The sequence below is a fragment of the Schistocerca piceifrons genome, chromosome X, assembly GCF_021461385.2.
Source record: "Schistocerca piceifrons isolate TAMUIC-IGC-003096 chromosome X, iqSchPice1.1, whole genome shotgun sequence".
Classification (NCBI taxonomy): Eukaryota; Metazoa; Arthropoda; class Insecta; order Orthoptera; family Acrididae; genus Schistocerca; species Schistocerca piceifrons.
Window position 1 is genome coordinate 425,104,585 of NC_060149.1, and position 24,024 is coordinate 425,128,608.

Sequence of the window (24,024 nt, forward strand, 5' to 3'; positions counted from 1 at the left end):
AGTCTCTGCACCTTACCAAGTTCTTTAGCTGCAACCCACTGTTCTACCTTCTTCCACCACACTGCGGCCCCCAAGGAAATTGTAGGTCTAACCATTGTGGTGTATATCCAGTGCATACCTCTGGGGCTTAGGCCCCAGCTTTTACCACAAGCCCTTCTGGTATTCACTAGAGTACGTTTTGCCTTGCAGCAGATACTCTTAATGTGAGAGATCCATGTTAGTTTCTCATCTAATGTTACACCTAGATATTTCACTATCCCCTTCACAGGGGAAGAGCTTTAGATTCCAACTTGAGTGTTGGATGGATATGCCTCTTCGTAAATGGCACAATAACAGTCTTCTTAGGATTAACCCTCAGATCCTGTTTAAAGCACCAATTTTGCACAATGTCCAATCCTCCTTGTGCCATATTTCTAACTGTGTCAGTAAAGTTGCTAAGTATTACTATGACACCAAGGTCATCTTTGTATCCTTGGCAGAAGCATTGTCTGGAATTTAGGTCGTCAATGAGTTCATTCACCACTAGATTCCACAATAAAGGGGACAGAACTCCTCCTTGTGGGCAGCCTCTAGTGGTGTTAATTACCATATTTTCATTCATTATGGTAGCCTCTACCTTTCTTCCACTAAGCATGGCCCTGGTCCACCAACATATAGTGGTTCGTAGGTCATGCACCTCTGCTGCCCTTACCATGGAATCGGTCATGTTATTGAAGGCCCCCCTCAATATTCAGGAAGATGTAGAGGGATATTTTTTGGAAGTGAATTGCTTTCTCCACCCTCCCAACAAGTTGGTGGAGAGCTGTCTCACGTGATTTATCTGGTTGATATGCATGTTGGTTTGAATGTAGAGGGGCCCTAATTAGCCTCCTCTCCCCAATGTATACATTAACCAGTTTTTCCAATGTTTTGAGAATGGAGGAGGACAGACTGATTGGTCTCATATCCTTAGCCTTGACGTGATTAATTCTTCCTGGCTTTGGAATGAAAACAAACCTTCACTGCCCTCCAGGCACTGGGAATGACTCCTACTACTAGGCTAACCCTGAGTAACCTGCATTGGACTCTTACGAGATTCTCTCCTGTCTGTTGTAGGAGAGCTGTAAAAATTCTAACTGGGGCAGGTGACTTGAACGGTTGGAATGTTCCCACCATCCACTGGTTTTTATTAAAGTACACACACTCCTTGGCCGATTCCCAGTCCTCTCTCCAAGTGCCTGAGAACCATTGTCTCTCCATGATCACATTCTGGTCTGTGTTGTCCGGTTGAGGGAAGTGAGTTTTGAGGAGCAGTTTCAGCGTCTCATTTGCTGTCTTTGTATATTCCCCATTCTCCTTCCTCAACGTACCTCATGGATTGATTGGTACTCTAGTGAGGATTCTGTGAAGTAGGGCTTGAGCAGCTGTGCTCTCCACTTCCTCACAGAATGCCTTCCAGGATGTCTTCTTTGCTTGTCTGTTTGCAAGGTTGTAGTTGACAAGGGGCTCATGATATTTAGCCCATTGTCCTTTACGTCTTGCAATGTTAAACAGTCTTTGTACCTGTTTCCTTTGAATTTCCAAGTTATTATTCCACTAAGGCACACTCCTATTTGTGCACTTCTTGGTGACTGTGCAGTTGTGCACTTTAGTCCTAGTTTCTCTGAATGTCATGGGTGCAGTTAACTGTGAGCACAATAATGATAGTTAATGGAACGAACCATATTTTAGTGTATGCAGAAGTATGTCATCTGCCATTTCTGATTTGATGCCAGTCCAGCCACATTTATGTGTGATTTTTTTATGGTTTTGAAGCCCTCTCTCCTCCCCATAGTTCTCTAGTAACTAACCTGAGGATACTGCATTGCATTAAGCAGATATACTAGTGGTGTACCACATTGATCACAGAGTTCATATGCCTGAAGATGAAGTTGTAGACCTTCAAAATCAATAGCAAATGAATGAAAAACAATAACCACAGTTGCATAGAGAATTCTCTGCATTCTGCAAAATAAAACAAACCTGATAGCGTCCTGGCCACATTGTTTATTGGAATTTCAGTGGAACAGTATCTCAAAAGCAACATAGTCATATTAAATGTGAACATGAAATGCCTCTTAGATGAAGACCTTTTATTCTCCCCACATGCCTCACTATGTTTGTTGTTGTTTTTTTTTTTTTTTTTTTTTTTTTTTTTACTTGTATATATATCGCTGAACTGACTGCCCAATAATTTGACGATGGCTGTGTCTGTTCTGAATGTGACACCATTGAACTGTGAAGAGAAGAGTCATTTATTATTTTATTTGTAAGACTTTATCTGTTTGTAGCTCTCTTGGGTAGTAAATTGTAAGTGAATTACATGTAATCATAATTGTGACACATTCTACATATAGGTGAGCTAAAAATGAATAGTATTGGCTGTACGAATCACAGTCGAGCACAATATGGGTGAAATGAGATATCAGTACATTTTATTCTGGCCAGATCAATGGAATCAGGCATGTGGGGACACTGTGTCCCTGATGATGTGCAAGCATATGTTTTACATTTTTGATAGATCACTATGTAAAGAGTTGACTATGAGTGCATTGATTTGAGTAAAACTGTCACAGTAAACAATTTATGTATGACAAAGGCTGATATTTACCATCTTGGGCTGTAAGACTGTATAGGCAGGATTTGCAGCTGATTGCTCACCATTGCAGTTGGGTGAAACAATTTTTTAGAACACCTTCATCTGCCAAAATCGAATTTGTACCTTTGTGAACACTGTCACAATTACAGGACTAATACTGTTGGGTTAAGGTCATCTGGACAGATATTAGTATGTACTATTCTCACTAAAAAAAAGTATGTGGATTTTGTATCACAGTACAGCTGAGGCCAGTAAGGTTACTCTTATTATTTTATTTTATTTTTGCCACCTGTGCTATATTTGGGCCTCAGTCAGTTGTTGAATCATTCTCACATGTTTCTGCCTCACTACCTGTCTCTACTCATGTGTTGCTATTACTGTGCAAGAGGTAGTCAGGCCTTGTGCATTTCAATGATGAGATCATGTTGTACATTGTGAGCATATTTCTCCACAAAATAACAGTTTAAATGTGGTTGGTGATTAATTCACGCATTATATCTGTTTCTGAGATTTCACTGACAGCCATTTATATTTTGCACTTAATTGTTTTCACTCTGTTTTGTATCAACTAGTAATTGCTACCAAGTTCTGACATCACCTTCTCACTCTTTCACTTACTGGAAATGAATTCACACAATTTAGGTATAGGGCTGGACTTTAAAATCGCAGCACAAGGAAGGGTAGCAAGTACTGAGGTTTTATTCACTGTGTGTATACCCTATAGTAGAGTACACTATTAAATCTGTAGGTGATTTTTATGTAAGTTTCGTACACATAGCTGCTGTTCAAGGAGGAACAGTGGCTCTGACACAGATGGGTTTAGAACTGAACTGAACTTGGGTAACAACTGTAGTTACGTCATTCCCTGAAGCTTCAACTCTGTGCTGAAGTTCGTCAATCATAGGAGCTGGTGAGTGGTGGTTTATCAGACTTTCAGCAGCCCATGACCAAATGCTTTTAATGGGTGAGAGATCTCCAGAACATGCTGATCAGGACAAAAGTTGAACACCCTCTGTATTGGGGGAAATCAGAGGACAACAGGCAACACAGCGTGCGTTATTTTGCAGAAAGATATGGTACCACTCCTGTGTCCAGTGTTGTTGTTGGGTGCACAACTTTCAGCACACTTCTCTCTGTTTCTGCGAGAATGGTTACTGTTGAGGCTGTCTGTGGTGTTCCTACTGATGTTACACTGTTTGTGTGGATACTTGTCTTGCTGGAAGGAAGCCCATTTCCAGAGCCATGGTCTGTACGAGCCTGCATGGCCAAATGATCAGTGTGTCTGTCCTCTCAGGTGCTAGTCACATGTGGCAGTTGAGATCCTGCATTATGTTAAATGCGGCCCTACAAAACCCATTGATTCCATATTTGCATGACATTTGTGGGATCCCAAACAATGTGAGGTGCATTATTGAGAAACAATAAACCACAGTCCTGATAGCCCATAATTGTGCCACTGTCAAAATCTGATGTTTGCTGTTAGACCTTTCTCTTTCTTACATGAGGTGTAACACAATCTCACAAACAAACAACACTCATATAAGATGTATGAATGAGAAGTCTGCTGCATAATCTTTTCTTATGTACAGAATCTAGATGGTTTTACTCCTACCTGTATTGAGTGGTTGTGCTGAAATGATAATAATTTGAATGTCACCTTCAGGACATGGCAATTTATTTCTGTTCAGGCATTTGTGTGTTGGAGTTTCAAATCTGTTCAGAGGTAAATGTCATTTGGGAACAACTGTAGTGTTTTAATCACTATTGGTCACTTCATCGTCATCCACAAGGAAGGGATTCCATTTAATCCTGTTTTTAGTAATAATAGTGCTCTGGCATATGCCACAGCAAGACACCTTGTTACTCTGTTGAGTTGTACTTCACATTAAGAACTCTGTGGTTGATTTGTGGGATTTTATTTAAATGACTGATGGTTTTGGTGTGTTCTCTCTAGTCACTCACATTCCTCTGATTTGTTACAGTTACCTCATTCATTGCTGAATTAATTAAAATTTTCCATATTACTGAAGGATACAAGATTCATCACAAGACAGAAATGGAGATGGTAAAACCTCAGCTATATCGTGCCCTACAGCAATAGTAGATTACACAGCTGTAAGGGGAGGAGATTATTTCTACCAGTGAAGAGAAAGATATGGCACTGCTGTAGGTCACTCAAACGGTAGCTTGGTAAAAAACTTTCGGTAGCTAAGATCTCATAAATTCTTGTCTATTTTCAACAACTGGTTTCAGCAGTCTTTGCTGTCATCATGTGGTCCTCAGAAATTTTTGTTACAAAATGAGTTCATTGTGAATTAGCACCTCATGCCATGTTGCCATAGCAGTGGATAAAATGTAGGACTTTATGCAAAGGTTTGTCAGAAATAAAACATTACAATTAAAAAGCACCTCATGCACATGGCCATGCCTGTATATGTAACACTCACTGATGATTGTTAACTCTTGAAAATCACAATGTACAGTAAACTGCAGATTTACATATTGTTTATGTTTTCTTGACGTATTCCATTCATTGATGATTCACCTTAGACAAGGTATCTAGTCTAAGGTGGATCATCAATGAATGGAATATGTCAAGCAAACATGAACAGATGTGCACATGTGCAGTTTACTGTACCTTGTGATTTTTAAGACTTAACAATCACCTCTGTATGGCCATCTTTTTAGCAATGGTTGTGGGACTCAGCTGTTTGATAGAGGATGTCAAATTAAACACTTTCCAGCCATCAACTTGATGGTTGAAGTAGTCACTGTAGCAAATATCTACTAATACCAGTTTTGCTGGTCCCTGTTTCATTCACAAGCAAGGTACATTATTCCTACATGTTGGTCAGGGGCCTGAAGATGGCATAGTAAAATGCTGAAACTGGTTGCCTAATAAAGTAAGGTTGAACATTGACAGATGAAAGGTATTAAATTTGACATCCTCTTTAACAATCATTTGTCACCACTGCATATACACACATGACCATGTCCACAAGGTGCTTTTTAATTGTAAATGTTTTATTTATGACCAACCTTTGTATAATGTGCTACACGTTATCTACCACTATGGCAATGTGGCATGTGGTTGTAACTTAACAATGAGCATGTTTTGTAACAAAAATTTTTGAAGACCAGAAGATGATAACAAAATCTGTAAAAACTATTGTTGAAAATAAAGAATGATTTATGCAATTTTGGCTACAGAACACTTTTTATCGAGTAAAACAGATTGCTCCTTCTAACTTCTCAACATGAGAAAATTCAGTCACATGATAGCATTGTCATTTTTATTTTGTTTCTGACATTGCAGTAGTAAGCAGTTTCATCATGTGGAACTGTAGTAATTGAGGAAAATGTGACCAACATTCTTTTCACCTTGCTCTTGTATGGCAGCTTTCAACTGGGAGAAATACAGAGAGAAGGGTAAGGCAAGCATTCATCACAAAAATACAAACCAGGAGTTTGTGGAGTTGTCCATTTCATATCAAATCAAGCGAAGTAAAATAAGATTACAGCACTGAATAAAATATATAAATTTAAAAGTCTAGACACAAATATGAACACAAGGCACAAATAGAAATGCTGTGCACACACTCACTGTAAGACAAGACCATTAAACGAATTGAAAATAATTTTATTAATAAATATGTGCATAAATCTATATATTGCAGATAAAAAAAGCTGCGCAGAGTGGCCGCGCAGTTAGAGGCGCCATGTCACAGGTTGCACGGCCCCTCTCGCCAGAGACTCGAGTCCTTCCTCAGGCATGGGTGTGTGTGTGGTGTTCTTAGCGTAAGTTAGTTTAAGTGGTGTGTAAGTCTAGGGACCGATGATGTTAGCTGTTTGGTCCCTTAGAAATTCACACACATTTGAACAGCAAAAATATTACTTAAAACAGCAAAACACGAGGCACGCAATGTACAACTGAAACAATTAAATCATATCTCGCACATTAAGTACCAAACAGCTAGCATATTGGGTCCAAACAATTGATACTTGCAATGCCAGATTGCAGCATCACACAGATGTGGAACTTCCATATCACTGTGAGATCTGGGAAATAAATTTGTCTGTGGGACACACATGTCCCACTGGTCATGAAATGATCAGTTAAGATTAGGTTTATTGAATTAACATACATATTTTGGCATATATTAACTCCCACTTACTTTTTATTCAGTGGATAGTTCTGTGGACAGACAGTTGGAGTTGAAATGGGGAGCTCTTTGGTACCTATTATTGCCAATCTGTTTATGAAAGATCTTGAGAAACAAGGTATGATGTTTGATGGAATTGTAACCTGCATGTTTTGTAGATATACAAATCTACCTCTGTATGGAATATAACAGCATTTTAGGATATCTGAATTCAATCCACTTGAATATTCACTTCACTGAGGAGGTGGAAAATGATGGCTGCTTTCTCTTCCTTGATGTGTTGCCCAGGAGAAATGTTGATGGTAAATTGGGACATGACATTCATAAGGAGCCAACACACACTGATTATTATCTTCAGGCTGATAGTTGTCATCATCCAGCTCAGTGTGAAGGGTGCTTTATACCTTGGGTCATGAGGCCCACATCATCTCAGACCCTGAAAGTTTGTTAGCTGAGCTAGCCCACATAGAAATTACCTTTCACCAGAGCGGTTATACTAAAAGACAAATAAGAGATAGAAATCACTATCAATCAACTGTGAATTGGATGAGTGATAAAAATAACAAGGTGGCACTAAGTCTGACGCACTTTTACCTTACGCGCATAGCATTTCCAGCAAGATCAGTCATATACTGCAGAATCATTGTGTAAAGTGTGTTTTTTGACCACCATCTAAGATTAGGGGCCTTATAGTGTCTATAAATGATCTCAATTTGCGTAAGGTGGTTGTCTGCCATATCCCATGCAGTTGTGGCATGTCATACATTGGTCAGAGCATGGAGGAGTGGTGTATACAGTGTAAGTTTCACATACACTTACAGTAGCCTAGCAAATCTGCTATTCCAAAACATTGCCTTGTTACCTGACATTTTATGGAATATGACAACACAGATATTCTGATGAGTACTTCCAGCTTTTAGGATAGTTTTGTTAAGGAAGAAGATGAGATTAAATTAACAAGTGACCATATAAATAGAGATAGTGGTTTTAGTTTAATTTCTGCCTGCAATCCTCTGTGCCTGGTCAAACAACAAAGGGACAGAGTTAATGCTACTTGTTCACACATTGATGATTACTATTCACTACTGTTAAACTAAGATGTTGATCATTTGTGGTTGTGTGGTGTGTTAATTTTTTACTGTCTGTTGTCTTTCTGTGTATGCTGTATTATGGTTCTTGCATAGCTCCGCTTACTGAGAGTGCTCTCTGGTTACATTTGTGCCTCGAAAATGGCGGGGTGTTCACTTGTTGAAATATTGATGGTTGTTATAGATGTTACCTGGCTATTGTCTTGTAAGTTGTGGGAATAGGTGCCTCTGTGTCTCAGAATATGTACACATCATTTTATGATATACTCACAGTATATAAGTGCCTACAACAAGAATCGTCCTGAAATCTGACATTTAATGTATCATTATTCGATATTTTAAGATTCACTTAGAGAGAACTATTATTACTCTTAATCACCCATCTTCATTCTAAGCAGTCTTGTAGTTCTTAAATAGATAACGAAGCAAGAAATCTCTGATTCTGAAAAGGACAAGGCATTCCATTTGATCGAATATGTTTAAAACTACATGTATTTTTCATTTGTGGGAAATGGTAGAAAACAAGATATTGTCAAGATTTTTTCACTGCTTTTGTCCAGATCCCAAAAGTTCTGCAAATCTTGAGATGGTTCTAGATTTTATTTTTGCTAGATCATTCGACTTACTATATTTTATGTTGCTATATAAATCGAGATTTTTCAATATAATCTATTAGAGTGATGGAATAACTCTAGATTCACTAATGTCATAGTCATTTACTGTATAAGACTCAAGTGGTATTGGACCAGTCAGTCTTACACCGTGAGGCACTGGTGACAAGGTTGATTGTAGTGATTGTGTTAGTACCCATTTCTGGGACACAGGGAGACATTCCAGCTCCAGTTTGAATCTATCCAGTAGATTATTAGGTGAATACCAGGCTGGTTCCCACATCCTGCATGAGATACATGCTACACAAAAATTTAGAAAACCTTCTCACAACTCTGCACAGAATTCACTCTAGATGAAGACGGCTGGGGAACACTGATTGGATGACCTTATATGTTCAGCCTTCTGAAAGCCATAATCATCAGCAGCAACAAGATCTGAGCCACAAGATATGCAGCAAATACAATGGATGTGGTGTTTGATGTGATCTCTTGATTGTTAATATTATTGTTTGCTTTTGTGTTTTCAAGTTACCTTGTTGCTAAGGTAAGGAAAAATATCAAAAGGTTTATGGGTTTGCAAGGATTGTTGAACTGACTATCACTTTATACTCACTATATGCCAATTAAAATAAACTGAAGCACCCTTATAAAATTCATTACACATGTAAGAGCAGTTGGGTATTCAGAGACAGAAACTTTGCCGTAATGTGCCAAGTTGTACAACCACCACAGACTGTATAATGATATCTCTCCCCCTTTTGCTTCTCTATTTCTGTGAACCCAGAGTAAAAATAGGATACAAACAACAGCTGCACACCCGCATGAACACCATTCTGTTTCCTAAATACATATTTTGAAGGGAATTCCTGAATTTTTAAAATACTCTAGTTGATATAAGGAATATGACTGACTGATGGCAAATATTTATACAGTGTGTTAGAATTTACTCACCAGCTTTTTAAGTTACATTCGCACATTTTCTCTGTCAACAGTTTACGTGTAGTTAATGGTAGAGTTATAATTAGGGAGTCTCGATTTGAACAAAACAAAAGCATTCATCTTTTCTGTTGAATTATTCACTTGCCTTTGCTATCATTCAAGTAAAAGTTGTCATTGGTGCTTGGAATGGGAATAGGTTATGGAGGAGACAGTGAAGAAGCCTAAAGAGCTTGTAAATCACTGGTGGCTGACGCATATGAGTTCATCACTAAGCCTTTTCACAGTTGTTAGTTGTTATTGACTTAAACACATGACAACAATGGTGAAAAATCAACTCCCAAACAATTCAATCATCCTTGAAAAGAAAGACTCGTGTGTGTGTGTGTGGGGGGGGGGGGGGGGAGGTAATTGGAAATATAGGAAAAGCTGGATGAATATTTCAGATAATGCTACAGTATTTTATTTTACATGTGGAGTAACTATCCTTCAACACAAACCATTGACACAAAGGGAACCAACAGATTCCTCATTACCACCTCCCACGCATTTGGCTAAGGGGAAAAAAAAGAGTGACAAAGGCCTCTCTGAGAAATTGATTCCACATGGAATAAATGCAGAGCACATGTGGATGAACTGAAACTCTGCACAAGAAATAACCCCCTTCCCCCTTTGTACTTCTGTTTACAAGACAGATTTTGATGCTGCTACAACTTGTGTGCCATGTATGCTCCACCAAACTGATGTCTTTGTTGGGGAACAGGCCTAAGGGATAGTCATTGATGTGATAATAATAATAATAATAATAATAATAGAAATGAACATCAGCACTAGTTGTATATGTGAACAACATACATTACAGTTACCCTGCTTGCAAGAAAAATACAAACAGTAGCTGTAGTACTGCACATTTCAATAAGGGTAGTAGCTTGTTTCCTTCATTTAGTACCACTCAGACAGGCTGTTTTTTCTTCTTTTTTTGAAAAAAGCTTCCACTGATTATATTCTGCAGCTTTCTCCACACCACCTATATGTAGGAGGGTGGAACACACAATGTATTATGGGATTCTGTGTCCACCAGACACTTTTTTATCCCACTGACACTTCTTTTACTCTCCTACACTGACAGACATAGCACAGTGAAAAGTGGTTGATTGACATGTGTCCACTTGATCATCTGGATCTACCTTCCACACAAACCAGTTGCAAAGAGGACACTACAGAGATAGTTTCTCATTAGAGCTGTTTAAGAATTAGCTGTCCAATTAACTTGTTTGACCATCAAGACAGCTTCTGGGACTGGCAAGATTGCATCACACACATGACCCAAGCCTGTCCCAAAAATCTCCAGTTTAATATGCAACCTGTCTGGAAGCATATCAGCAACTCTTACTTCACAATCTGGGGCAGACACACACTATGAAATTTCAAATGTTGATTATATGTAGAGAATTGTGGAAAATTTTAGGTTGTGAGGTTACAAGTAAAAAGGACAATCAGAGAGAGAGAGACCATGGCAAGTGTTTAGAGAATTGATATATAATACTACTTTCTCAGTTTTCATAGTAGGAAGACTGATTGTAGTTATGGAACTTTTGCAATAATGGTTTTATTCAGACAGCAATTATCTCTGAACAACACTCCAAGGCATAACTTGGACAATGTTGGAGTGTTTTTAGCACTTCATCAGCACTGGATGTTAAATGAGATGGATCATTTGAAATCATGTTATAATGATGATAAGGAGTTGGACCAGTGGTCTTGGGGTAGTGTCTTTGATCCATAATCAAAATGTCTTCGGTCCCAGGTACGAATCCTGCTGCTGCTTAAATTTTGATTAATAACCAGCATTGGCGGCTGAAGACTTCCAGCATAAGAAGTCACCCTCAGTCTGCCAACATCTTGTCAAAGAGTGCGGAGGAGCGTATGGAGGTTCAGGGTACTCTCTTGTCCTGCAGTGGGAAACTGCCCCTGAAGGCAGAAGACTCAACAAAGATCAATGGCACAAGGATGCAGAAGACAATGGAAACCACTGCATTAAAGACACACAACTTGTATGCACAGGACATGTGGCCTGTAATTGAAGAAGTGTCATGATGATCTCTCCTTTAGTAAAAGATTCCGGAATAGTCCCCCATTCGGATCTCCGGGAGGAGACTGCCAAGGGGTAGGTTACCATGAGAAAAAGACTGAATAATCAACAAAATAATAACATTCTATGAGTCGGGGCATGGAATATCAGGAGCTTGAACGTAGTAGGGAAACTAGAAAATCTGAAAAGGGAAATGCAAAGGCTCAATCTAGATTTAGTATAGGGGTCAGTGAAGTGTAATGTAAAGAAGACAAGGATTTCTGGTCAGATGAGTGTAGGGTAATATCAACAGCAGCAGAAAATGGTATAAAGGGAGTAGGATTCATTATGAATAGGAAGGTAGGGCACACACTGACAATGATAGTTCAGGCATACATGTCGATGTCACAAGCTGAAGGTGAAGAGATAGAGAAAGTGTATGAGGATATTGAAAGGGTAATACAGTATGTAAAGGAGCTGAAAATCTAATAGTCATGGGGGACTGGAATGCAGTTGTAGGGGAAGGAGTAAAACAAAAGGTTACAGGAGAATATGGGCTTTGGGGCAAGAAATGAGAGAGGAGAAAGATTAATCGAGTCATACAACAAACTTCAGCTAGTAATTGTGAATACTCTGTTCAGGAATCACAAGAGGAGGAGGTATACTTGGAAAAGGCCAGGTGATACAGGAAGATTTCAATTAGATATCATCATGGTCAGACAGAGATTCCGAAATCAGGTACTGGATTGTAAGGTGTACCCAGGACGAGATATAGACTCAGATCACAACATAGTAGTGATGAAGAGTAGGCTGAAGTTTAAGACATTAGTCAGGAGGAATCAATATGCAAAGAAGTGGGTTATGGAAGTATTAAGGAATGACGAAATATGCTTAAAGTTCTCTAAAGCTATAGATACAGCAGTAAGGAATAGCTCAGTAGGCAGTACAGTTGAACAGAAATGCACATCGCTAAAAAGGGCGAAAACAGAAGTTGAGAAGGAAAACATAGGTACAAAGAAGGTAACTGCGAAGAAACCATGGGTAACAGAAAAAATACTTCAATTGATTGATGAAAGGAGGAAGTACAAAAATGATCTGGGAGACTCAGGAATACAGAATTGCAAGTCACTGAGGAATGAAATAAACATGAAGTGCAGGGAAGCTAAGGCGAAATGGCTGCACAAAAAATGTGAAGAAATTTAGAAAGAAATGATTGTTGGTATAACTGACTCAGCATACAGGAAAGTCAAAACAACCTTCGGTGACATTAAAAACAAGGGTGAGAACATTAAGAGTGCAACAGGAATTCCACTGTTGAATGCAGACGAGAGTGCACATAGGTGGAAAGAATACATTGAAAGCCTCTATGAGGGTGAAGATTTGTCTTATGTGATACAAGAAGAAACAGGAGTCAATTTAGGAGAGAGAGGAGACCCGGTATTAGAATCAGAATTTAAAAGAGCTTTGGAGGACTTAGGATCAAATAAGGCAGAAGGGGCAGATAACATTCCATCAGAATTTCTAAAATCGTTGAGGGAAGTAGTAACAAAATGACTATTCACATTAGTGTTTAGAATGGTATCAGGTTGGCAACATACCATCTGACTTTTGGAAAAACATCATCCACACAATTCCAAAGATGGCAAGAGTTGACAAGTATGAGAATTATTGCACAATCAGCTTAACAGCTCATGCATCCAATTTGTTGATAAGAATAATATACAGAATAATGGAAAAGAAATTTGAGGATGTGCTAGATGACGGTCAGTTTGGCTTTAGGAAAGGTAAAGGCATCAGAGAGGCAATTCTGATGTTACAGTTAACAATGGAAGCAAGACTAAAGATAAATTGAGACATGTTCATAGGATTTGTCGACCTGGAAAAAGCATTCAACAATGTAAAATGGTGCAAGATGTTTGAAATTCTGAGAAAAGCAGTGGTAAGCTATAGGGAGAGACAGGTCATATACAATATGTACAACAGCCAAGAGGGAATAATAAGAGTGGACGACTAAGAACAAAGTGCTCGTATTAAAAAGGGTGTAAGACAAGGATGTAGTCTTTCACCCCTACTGTTCAGTCTGTACATCGAAGAAGCAATGGTGGTAATAAAATAGAGGTTCAGGAATGGAATTAAGACTCAAGGTGAAAGGATATCAATGATAAGATTCGCTGATGACATTGCTATCTTGAGTGAACGGGAAGAAGAATTACATGATATGCTGAATGGAATGAACAGTCTAATGAGTACAGAGTATGGATTGAGAGTAAATCGAAGAAAGACGAAGGTAATGGGAAATAGTAGAAATGAGAAAAGCGCGAAACTTAATACCATGCTCGATGGCCATAAAGTAAATGAAGTTAAGGAATTCTGCTACCTAGGCAGTAAAATAACGAGTTATGGACGGAGCAAGGAGGACATCAAAAGCAGAATAGCAATGGCAAAAAGGGCATTCCTGGCCAAGAGAAGTCTACTAATATCAAATATCAGCCTTAATTTGAGGAGGAAATTTCTGAGAATGTACGTCTGGAGCTCAGCATTGTATGGTAGTGAAACATGGACTGTGGGAAAACTGGAACAGAAGAGAATCGAAGCATTTGAGATTTGGTGCTACAGACAAATGTTGAAAATTAGGTGGACTGATAAGGTAAGGAATGAGGAGGCTCTGCGCAGAGTCAGAGAGGAAAGGAATATGTGGAAAACGCTGATAAGAAGGGACAGGACAATAGGACATCTGTTAAGACATGAGGGAATGACTTCCATGGTACTAGAGGGAGCTGTAGAAGACAAAAACTGTAGAGGAAGACAGAGATTGGAATACGTCCAGCAAATAATAGAGGACGTAGGTTGCAAGTGTTACTCTGAGATGAAGAGGTTTGCACAGGAGAGGAATTTGTGGCGGGCCACCTCAAACCAGTCAGAATACTGAAGACCTGAAAAAAAAAGAAAAAAGGAATTAAGTTGTCCTTTCACCGGATGGCAGCTAGATAGATGCTTTTTAAGCTGTCTCAGTCAAAGTTAATACCAGCACTGCATGTTGTGGCATCTGAAAAATCACCTTGTACCAGCATTGCATAGCTTTAGATTACAGAAAGCTCCTTAGTAAATTCCAGTGTGGATTTACCATGTTTCGCCCCACACTTGAAAACCTTGTAGTTCTATTAGATATAACAGGTTTTCTTATGTAGACATCACACCTACCTTTTTAATGCCAGCAGTGCTGTGTGAAACAGAATATCCTATAACTCGACAAATATGATTCCAACCTTCACATAGTTCATAGTACAGATGATTTTTTGGTATAAACTTGGTGATACTCTGTTAAATGAAACGTACAAAAGGATGATTTTTGTCAGGAATTTTTCCAAAATATAGCTCTTTTTTCCAATAACTCCTCTCTCTCCCTCACCTTCCCTCCTCACCCCACCCCCCAGTCCCCCAGGTAGGAATCTGTGTACCCCTCTATCTGCATGTAATGTATATTGCATGATCAAATGATATTCTTTCTTGAAGTGTTTCTGAATCATTAACAACATTGAAATTACAAGCAAATGAACAACCTTAGCTGCTTACAGGCGTTGACATACATCAATGGGGACAGGTGAAAATCTGTGCCCCGACTGGGACTCGAACCCGGGATCTCCTGCTTACATGGCAGACGCTCTATGCACCTGAGCCACCGAGGACACAGAGGATAGCGCGACTGCAAGGATTTATCTCTGGCATGCCTCCCGTGAAACCCACATTCTCAACGTACTGTCCCGCACTACATTCGTAGTGCCCCCCGCCCATTATACTCATTACTCGCAGCGCGTCGTTGATTCCCGTAAGAGTTTGGGCACTGTTTGTGCATTCGCACAGAAGAAGAAGATGGTCAAGTGGCGGGTGAGCCGTAACTATATATATATACTAAGATGGTATCTGCACCCTATTTGTCCGAAAGAACTGATACCATCTTAGTATATTAACAACATTATTTGAAATTAGCAATACCAACTATCCTTGAATTTCATTGTTTATTGGTTTGATATAACACCTACAAAGACATGAAAATTGTATTTGTTGAACATTAATGAAATAGCATGTATCTTCCAGTAATTTTATAAATGGGATTCTTTAAACAGTTTTTTTTTCCAGTCTAAAGTACATTAGGTAATATACTCTGTTGGGGTATTAGTTTTTGTGTGATCTTGTTTGCGAGCGAATGACCTCAGGAAGGTTGGGAACCACTGCTGTACAGAATGGACAGATAAGTTTTTATTTTTGTCCAACGACAGTTGTATAATTGAGTTTCATGTCTGACAAGGATATTCTCTGCTGACCATCTGTAAACTACAGCACCCTATTTTCACAGTATGTACGTCACTCTCCAACATCCAAGCCATCCGTTGGCACAACTCAGTGGAACTGGGGCACGTCAGAAGATGTCCAACACATCTCTGGATGAAACATCGTGAACAAAAAGGTTTCAAGTACTATGGCCACAACAATCTTGAAGATTCACCAGCAATGGAGACAGGAGCTTTACATTGAAAAAAACATCTTTCAGGTTTTGGCATGTGTCTGATTAATGGAGAACTTCTGAATGTTCAGCCGAGCTGCTGTTCCTATTTTGTGCACAATATTTCAATGACCAAGCCCGTCGTCTTCAAGTGTTGCGATTTTTGCTGTTGTATGTACAACAGCTCAGCTGAATGTAAATTTCTCAAACACACACTTTGATAATCAATGTTAATGCCAAAGGAAAAAAAATGTATTAATTACACATTTTCATTAGTCTCTTCTTTGATATTGCTCAATTCCCTTTACTCCCAGTGGTCTGGTATGGGCATACCTATCACAATTGCCTTGGAACACATAGCAAGATTTGAAAAAAGCAAACATTCTTGTGGTGATAATTATAATTGCAGGACTAGAATGTACAAAAGGCACTCTTCCTCACCATGAAACTTGAACCAGTAAATATGTTTCTCAAGGAAGATGACAGCATGAAACAACAATTCGCACTATACTGCAATATGTTTCCTTGTACAAAAATTTATGTGCTAGGACTGATAGAGGAAATAGAGAAGATACAAAGAGGAGCAGCATATTGTGTTACAGGTTCATTTAGTAAGTGTAAAAGCATAACAAAGGTGCTCAGAAAAATCCGATGACAGTCGCTGCAAGATAGATCTTCTGTGTCATGGTATTGTTTACTGTTAAAGTTCTGAGAGCGTACATTCCTAGAATGAGTCAGCCAATATACTGCTTCCTTGTACATGTATCTCACGAAAAGACCATGATGATAAAATTAGAGAGATTTGAGTCCATGTGGAGGCTTACTGGCAATCGTCTGTGAACTGTTTGCAACTGGAACAGGAAAAGGGGAAGTGGCACTATCGCACAAAGTACCTTCCACCACATGCTGTATGGTGTCTTGTGGAGTATAGATGTAGATATGGAATGGGCACCAGCAGAATATACTCTGCTCATCAGAGAATACACCAGTTTCATCAGTTAGGCAGATAGTGTAATACATGTATATCTATGTTTGCTCATGACTTTAATACACTAGTCGACTATGTCATATATATAATTGTTATTTCTTTGGAGTTTGATGATCTTGTAAATTTTAATAGAAGCTGTGTGTTATGTTACACCATGAACACTCTTTTTTTATATTTTCAGTGGTTACTGGTGCTAGTGATGGCATTGGACGTGCTTATGCAGTTGAATTGGCAAAACGTGGAATGAACGTTGTTCTTATAAGCCGTACTGCAAGTAAACTGCAAAATGTTTCAGAAGAAATAGGTGAGTGTTATGAAGTATTTGGTTTTCATTAGGAGTGAACTGTATAAATTGTGCAAATTGCACATTATTCAACTTTATTTGACACAGGGAACATTTTCATTTGTTATATAAAACACACATTCTTTTGGCTGTTTGAAGTGTAAAGAAATTTCTCCCAGCATTATGTGTGTTTCACATCTTTTCTTACATTTTCTGTTAGAGAGATTTTCCATCTCGTGCTGATAGGTATATCTGGTTATTTTGTATTCTGCTTGGACACTGCCTATCTAAGTCTATACATATTTAAATCAAACTGAATGCATGCGGCCACATGCTGACAGTCAACATTCTCATTCATGTGGATGCTTTATATCCAAGGAAATGTGTGTTTGCTCCCATTACTTATTAACTAGGGCAAATCATAAATTTAATTAAAATGTATTATCTCTTTTTCATATCCTTTTTTATGATTTCAAATCACTGTTTATGTTATGAGTTCATGACTTTGATATATCTTCGTAAAGAAAATTAAAGAATAGCACTTGCAGGGGTCCCATATGATTGGTTACTTATATTCCTCCAGTTCTGGAACCGAGTGAGGTAGCGCAATGGTTAGCACACTCAACTCGCTTTTGGAAGGATGACATCTGGTCATCCAGACTAGGGTTTTCTGTGATTTCCTTAAATTGCTTAAGGCAAATTCTGGCATGGTTCCTTTGAAAGGGCACAGCCGATTTCCTTCTCCATCTTCCCCTAATCTGAGCTTGTGCTCTGTCTTTAACGACCGCATTGGCAAAGACATGTTAAACACTAATCTCATCCTCCTCCAGTTCTGGATACCCACCTGCTTCTACACTTAACATGCAGAGGTATTTCTGTATAAATGTCAATAGCTAATTTTTTGTTTCTTGCAGTTCTAGTCATTTGTAGATTGGTAATGGACAAGACAGTGCTCCTGGCAGTTTACTTCCATTGCTGACAATAAGGAGAAAACCTTATTCACAATGAATTTTCATTCTGCAGCAGTGTGTGCATTAACTTGAAATATCCTGACAAATCAAAACTGTGTATTAAGCTGGGATTCAAATGTGGAATCCTCGCCTTTTGTGGGCAACTCCTATCCAAATAAAGATCCCAGGCTCAAGTCCTGGTCTGGCACACAGTTTTAATCTGTCAAGAAGTTTTAAATCTTATTCAGTAGTTTAAATCTATTGTGTTCTATATTTCTGCCAAAAGCAGTATTATCATAGGCTGCTAAACATATTTCTATTTTTTTCTACTGCCCTGTTTTGTCATTTGAGCATCTGAGTTATGAAGGGCTCTGTTTTAAATTTAATTCATTGAATCTTCTCTTTATGTAAAATCACAAGTCAAACTTTAATGTATAGCTTGCTTTGTCATTATTTCTCACCCCTGCTATTTCTCTTGTCATAAATAGTAAGTCAGTATTCTGGTCAACAGATCACTTAACGTTTTGGTTCATTCTTCTCAGTTTTCTGTAGGACATTCAGCTGCTTGTTTCAATTATACAGTCAGTTCTGAGGCATTGTATTTAATGGCTATGAAAATTTTGTAAATTGAAAAAAATGGAGACGTGTAGGACGATGCATTTCTGTGAAGTTCTGGCACAAATTGGGAAAAAAAAAAAAATTGCACAGAAAATGTCAATGGGTGCAGTAAGCATAGGAAAGCATGAGTAGTGTTGTGAGTGATGTTTATGCTTCAGATTGCACAGCAAATCCATTGAAAATGTTTTTCATATCTGTGACATTCTGAATTCTATTCAAGTACACTGTCCAGTCACATTACTGTGACCACCTGTTAGAAACCTGAGTAACCACCTTTTGCAACACAGACCACTGTGAGAAGAGTTGGAAGAGAGTCAGTGAGGTTCTGGGAGATACCAACAATGATGTGGAGCCATGTCATTTTCAGTACTGTGGCCAGCTGTGCTAAGTTTCTCAGTTGAGGACCCATTGTGCGAACAGACTGATTGAGGTGGTCCCACAGATTCTCGATTGGGTTTAAATCTGCGGAGTCTGGTGGCCTGAAGAGTACAGTAAACTCACACATACATTGCACACATACACTGCATGGTTCTGCTGGCAGATGCCATTGTGCCGAGGAAAAACAAACTACGTGTGGGGGTGGATATGGTCCTCGAGGATAGGCGCATACTTGTATTGAGCCATTGTGCCTTCCTGAATGATGAGATCACCCAGAGAATGCCACAAAAACATTCCCAGATCATAGCGCTCCCTCCTTCGACCAGATCTCATCCGGTAATTGTTGCAGGGTGTTTGCTATTGGAAGTTTCATGTTGTAGATGCATGAAACATGATTCATATGAAAATGCCATCTGCCGCCACTCAGTGGACATGCTGTTACAGTATTGTTATGGAAATTCCAGCCTTCGTTGCCAATGAACAGCAGTCAGCATGGTTGCGTATATTGGGTGCATGCTGTGGATGCCCATACACAGCAACGTTCGCTGAACAGTTGTTGAAGAGACACTGTTGGCAGCCCCTTGGTTCATCTGGCTGGTCAGTTGTTCAAGGTTGCACATGTATTCACTCATACACATATCCACAGCCGTCGTTCACTCCTGTAATCTACAGCCCATGGTGCACCACAGATGCGTTGGTGCCAGGTTTGGATAGCACCATTTTGCAATGCATGTTATACCTTAACCATGACAGCATGTGAGGAGTTTACAAACTTAACTGTTTCAGAATTGCTTCCACTCTTGGTCCAAAAGCCAGTGATCGTGCCCTTTTGGATGTCGTATAAATTGCTCCATTTCCACATTACGACAATGACTGCACTATTTTCCATGTCATCCAACAAGCATGATATACCCTCCACTGCTAGTGTTTCCACCTGTAGTCTGTGAGTGGTTATTACATATTGACATTGAACATAGGCAGTGCTCACATTAATGTGACTGGACCATTTATCTTGGATGTTGTTAAATGTGTGCACATTAGGAAGCTAAACCAGCAGTAGCTCAGTTCAGATTAAGTTATATGAACCTGTGATATCCAAACAGAAGACTGGTCTGCTCCGTCAATCTTCTGTTGCCCTAACCTTTGCATGTGTTTTGATGACCATTACTACATCAGTGGAAAATCGTTCATTTCACAGTAAAGGAATCTTGACTTAGTGTTCTAGATTGTGAATGCAGGAGGGATTGCTCAAGAAAAATCACATTTTATATTAGTAAAGGCTTACAATGCATTACTGCAAGGAAAACACCAGATTAAGCTCTGGCAACAAAAAGACCCTTTGAGGCTACAAAAAGATGCTGCATTGGCTGCATAGTGGGAACTATAAAGAAGAGCCAAGCACTTATTTTGTATAAACTGATATCTGCCAATGACAACAAGCTACTCCCATGAGCAGCAGCCTGACCCATCACAGCACTGGAAGGATTTTACTGGTATGGTGGCTCCATTTTGCAGAGGAACGTAGTGGGTTCATAAATGTAAGTAGGAACTGAGATTTTTAATACATAATACACACCTGCACTAAGGACTCATTTTTACAGGAAGGAGGACTAGAGTGCATAGGCACTCAGGCCCAGATCTATGATAGTTCTGATCTGGGGCAAAAACGTGATAGTGATCCCTTCCCCCCTCCCTCCCTTAAGCATTTGAGATAGGATGATAGGTCGTCAAAAATTAAAAAAAATTGATTTTTCAAAAATATGTTCATTTTGTATTGCACAACTTTCTGAAGAGTTTGATATCTAATACATGTTATTTGGTCTTAAGTGTGCCAAAGTGCAGTGCCACGCCTCTTCACACAGCATTCTTCTATTGCACATCTCTGTATTTCACTCTATGGAATTCAAGTGTGTATATTTTGTAATGGAAGCCATCAAACTCATATTCAGGACAGTGAAAATTAAAATGTCCTGTTGTGCCTCTTCTGCTCCCAGTCGGCCAGTTTGACATCCTACCCTTCTTGAAAGAAACTTACAATTAATACTGGGTGGATTATTTGTGACTGGGAGCACTTCAGAAAATTTTCACCCTTTATTGCCTATTAGCTAATAACTTTCCCTTTTGTGTGACATAAAATTAAATATAGGAAACATAATAGCAATAAAGGTGAGACAAGCAAGACGGTACACATTTCTTCAATCCTTAGGTCCCAGCATTTTTTTCTCTCTTATCTTGCTACAGCTTTACATGGTGTGCTTTCCTTTCAGTGAAAGAATCTATTACCTCATCAAAGTTCGTCAAATGTTTTGCTACATGAAAAATCAAAATGTCATTGTTTAATACTGGAAAAACTGTTAATATGAATAGTAGCCAAGACTGGTGTGGTTTCTGAATTTGATGACTTTACTTTGTCACTGTCTGCTACATAAAACAAAATAGGCCTTGCTAATATTGCAGCAGTTGTAACACATGCCAAATAAGTGAGACTGTTTTGTCACAAATGGTCATTTTTATTTACCTCATTTACATAAATAATGTGACAGAATATAATGATTGAAATACCAATATCAAATGCCTATTGAGCCTATTACAAGCAAAAAGTTTTATGTTAGGAAATAGTTTCACATTTCAATCATATGCTCCAGTTTCTCAAGCATGAGATCAAAAAGTAGTAGTAGTAGTAGTAGTAGTAGTAGTAGTAGTAGCAGCAGCAGGAGTAGTAGTACAAAATTTTTGTATAACTTTGGAATCGTCATATTCTTCCATGTAATTTGTGTGAGGTTCTTGTTTCTTCTTCTTCTTCCTCAATCTAGCAAGCAATCTTGTCACTACTAATTCTGTAACTATTCCTGCCATTGTCAAAAACCTATTCTCTGGCTAACTTCACTAACCCTGCCAGAATCACGGGTTCAGTTATTCCGCATTTATTCTTTGGTTAGGCCTTATTAAGTCTTCATACAACACGTTTTCCACACTATTCTGAGAATAGAACTTGCGCAGCTGCTAACTGGGGACTGTACAACTGGCCCTTCATGGTATAGTGTTCTGGCAAAAATTTTCTGTCAAAATTTCATTTTCTTGGATACATTGAGAAGATAATATGTAATGTTTCTTACCCGTTATTCCTGTTAGTTGTTTATTTCCACTCTGGTAGTCTGAATCTATGGATTCTGCTAATAATTATAACAACACTTATCATTGGCACACCCAATCAACCTCATAAACAAACAGCAATTGGCATTCACCTGTTTAGGTTTATTCTGCTCAGCTCATATAGCCCCGTCCCCTTTTGTTTGCAGGAAAGTTTTTTATTCCTAGGTGTGACGGGGATTACCCTGGCAGAGAGGTCATGTATACTATGCACACATTCAAGAATGGATTTGTGATTCGTTCGAAATCCGCTTAAAATGTGGTCAAAATGTTCAAAAACCAACAGGGATGCATTTCCAAATCATGTGAACAATCGATAGACCAACGTTCACTGGATGCTAGGTGCTTTGTGAAACAAGTTTTTTTTCTTCAAGAATATGAATTTGGCATCCCCTGAAATTGCCGCCCAGGGCAGACACCCCAGTTTGCCCTCTCCCCCCCCCCCCCCCCTTATCCCACCCCCCCGGATCTGGGCCTGCAGGCAATTATTTATGGAGTACCTACCTTTATTAATGACAGGTATCACTTTGCTATGCCACCTCTTGCTGTTGATATGCAAGCAGTTACTGTCCCATGCAAATATTGAGAATGTTTACTACATACTCTCTTAAGCTTCTTCAGAAAGTGCTACACACACAGAGTTTCTTAATGAACTTATCATACAGCTTCTACAACTTCATCTCCTTTGTAGATATTTTTATGCATGTCATGCACTAGGGATCAACTAGCACTGGCCATAGGGGTTCAGCAATAGAGAGCTTTTTACTGGCATAAAACTTGTGTGTCTTGAGTTTGTGACAGAACAAGCACTACTATCACGTTGTGCTCTGCTGTAGATATTTCATTATCATCAAATAGACATTCAGTAAGGGTAAATGGATTTTATACATCCAATTTTCTATGTCCTGAGAATGAAATAGCAACAAGGAATGAATCAATCACTGGCATCATGTTTTATGAAGTTTGAAGTGCAGACTAACTACTGAGAAGCATACAGGTGGTGAGGACTTCATCCTGTCAGGTTATTAAGGAGAACAAGGAGAGATTTTGGCAATAGTTCCTGAGTCAAATTAATTACTGAATTAAATTAACATTTGTATTGGAGGCCAGCAATAGGATTTCAGGGAGAGGTGATATTTGATCCATTAATTATGTAATAAACAGCCTAAGAGACATTTAACCAGCTAATTGTTTAGTTATATGCATGTTCCATGAATCATATGGAATAAGTCAGTTTTATAGTCATAGAAGATTTATCAGTGGGGAATATGGCAAGATGCTGATCATTTACATGATTTCTTAAGGATTGTTTAATGTACATACATTATTTTATACTTAACTATATAGCTCTCCTGCACGTAAAAAGGAAAAGGAAAAAAGAACCCCCCCCCCCCCCCCACACACACACACACACACACACACACACACACACACACACGAGGAGTGGTCAGGGTTTCAGTTCCACCAGCGGTAAAATTAAGAATCACCAGTTCTCTATATTGGAAGTTCGCATTGTATCACCCGTGGTACAAGGCACTTTTCCACGTACTAAAATAATCCATTATTGCTTGCTTTGGCAGCTAACTACAAACACTGAAAACCATCTTTAGTTTTATAACCTAACATGAGAGAGAGAGAGAGAGAGAGAGAGAGAGAGAGAATTTACTGAT

General features: G+C 38.9%; 1 protein-coding gene across 2 annotated transcripts in view; it reads left to right on the forward strand.

Annotated features, from left to right (window-relative positions):
* LOC124721454 (inactive hydroxysteroid dehydrogenase-like protein 1) overlaps positions 1–24,024 on the forward strand; it is a 124,321-nt gene that overhangs the window by 4,706 nt on the left and 95,591 nt on the right. The window contains exons 2-3 of one of the 2 annotated variants that reach the window (XM_047246439.1): positions 6,295–6,393; positions 17,157–17,279. In XM_047246439.1, the coding sequence (XP_047102395.1) occupies positions 6,390–6,393; positions 17,157–17,279 (127 nt within the window). In that variant the 5' untranslated portion in view covers positions 6,295–6,389. The remainder of the gene's footprint in view (positions 1–6,294; positions 6,394–17,156; positions 17,280–24,024) is intronic. The other variant, XM_047246438.1, reaches the window with a different exon arrangement.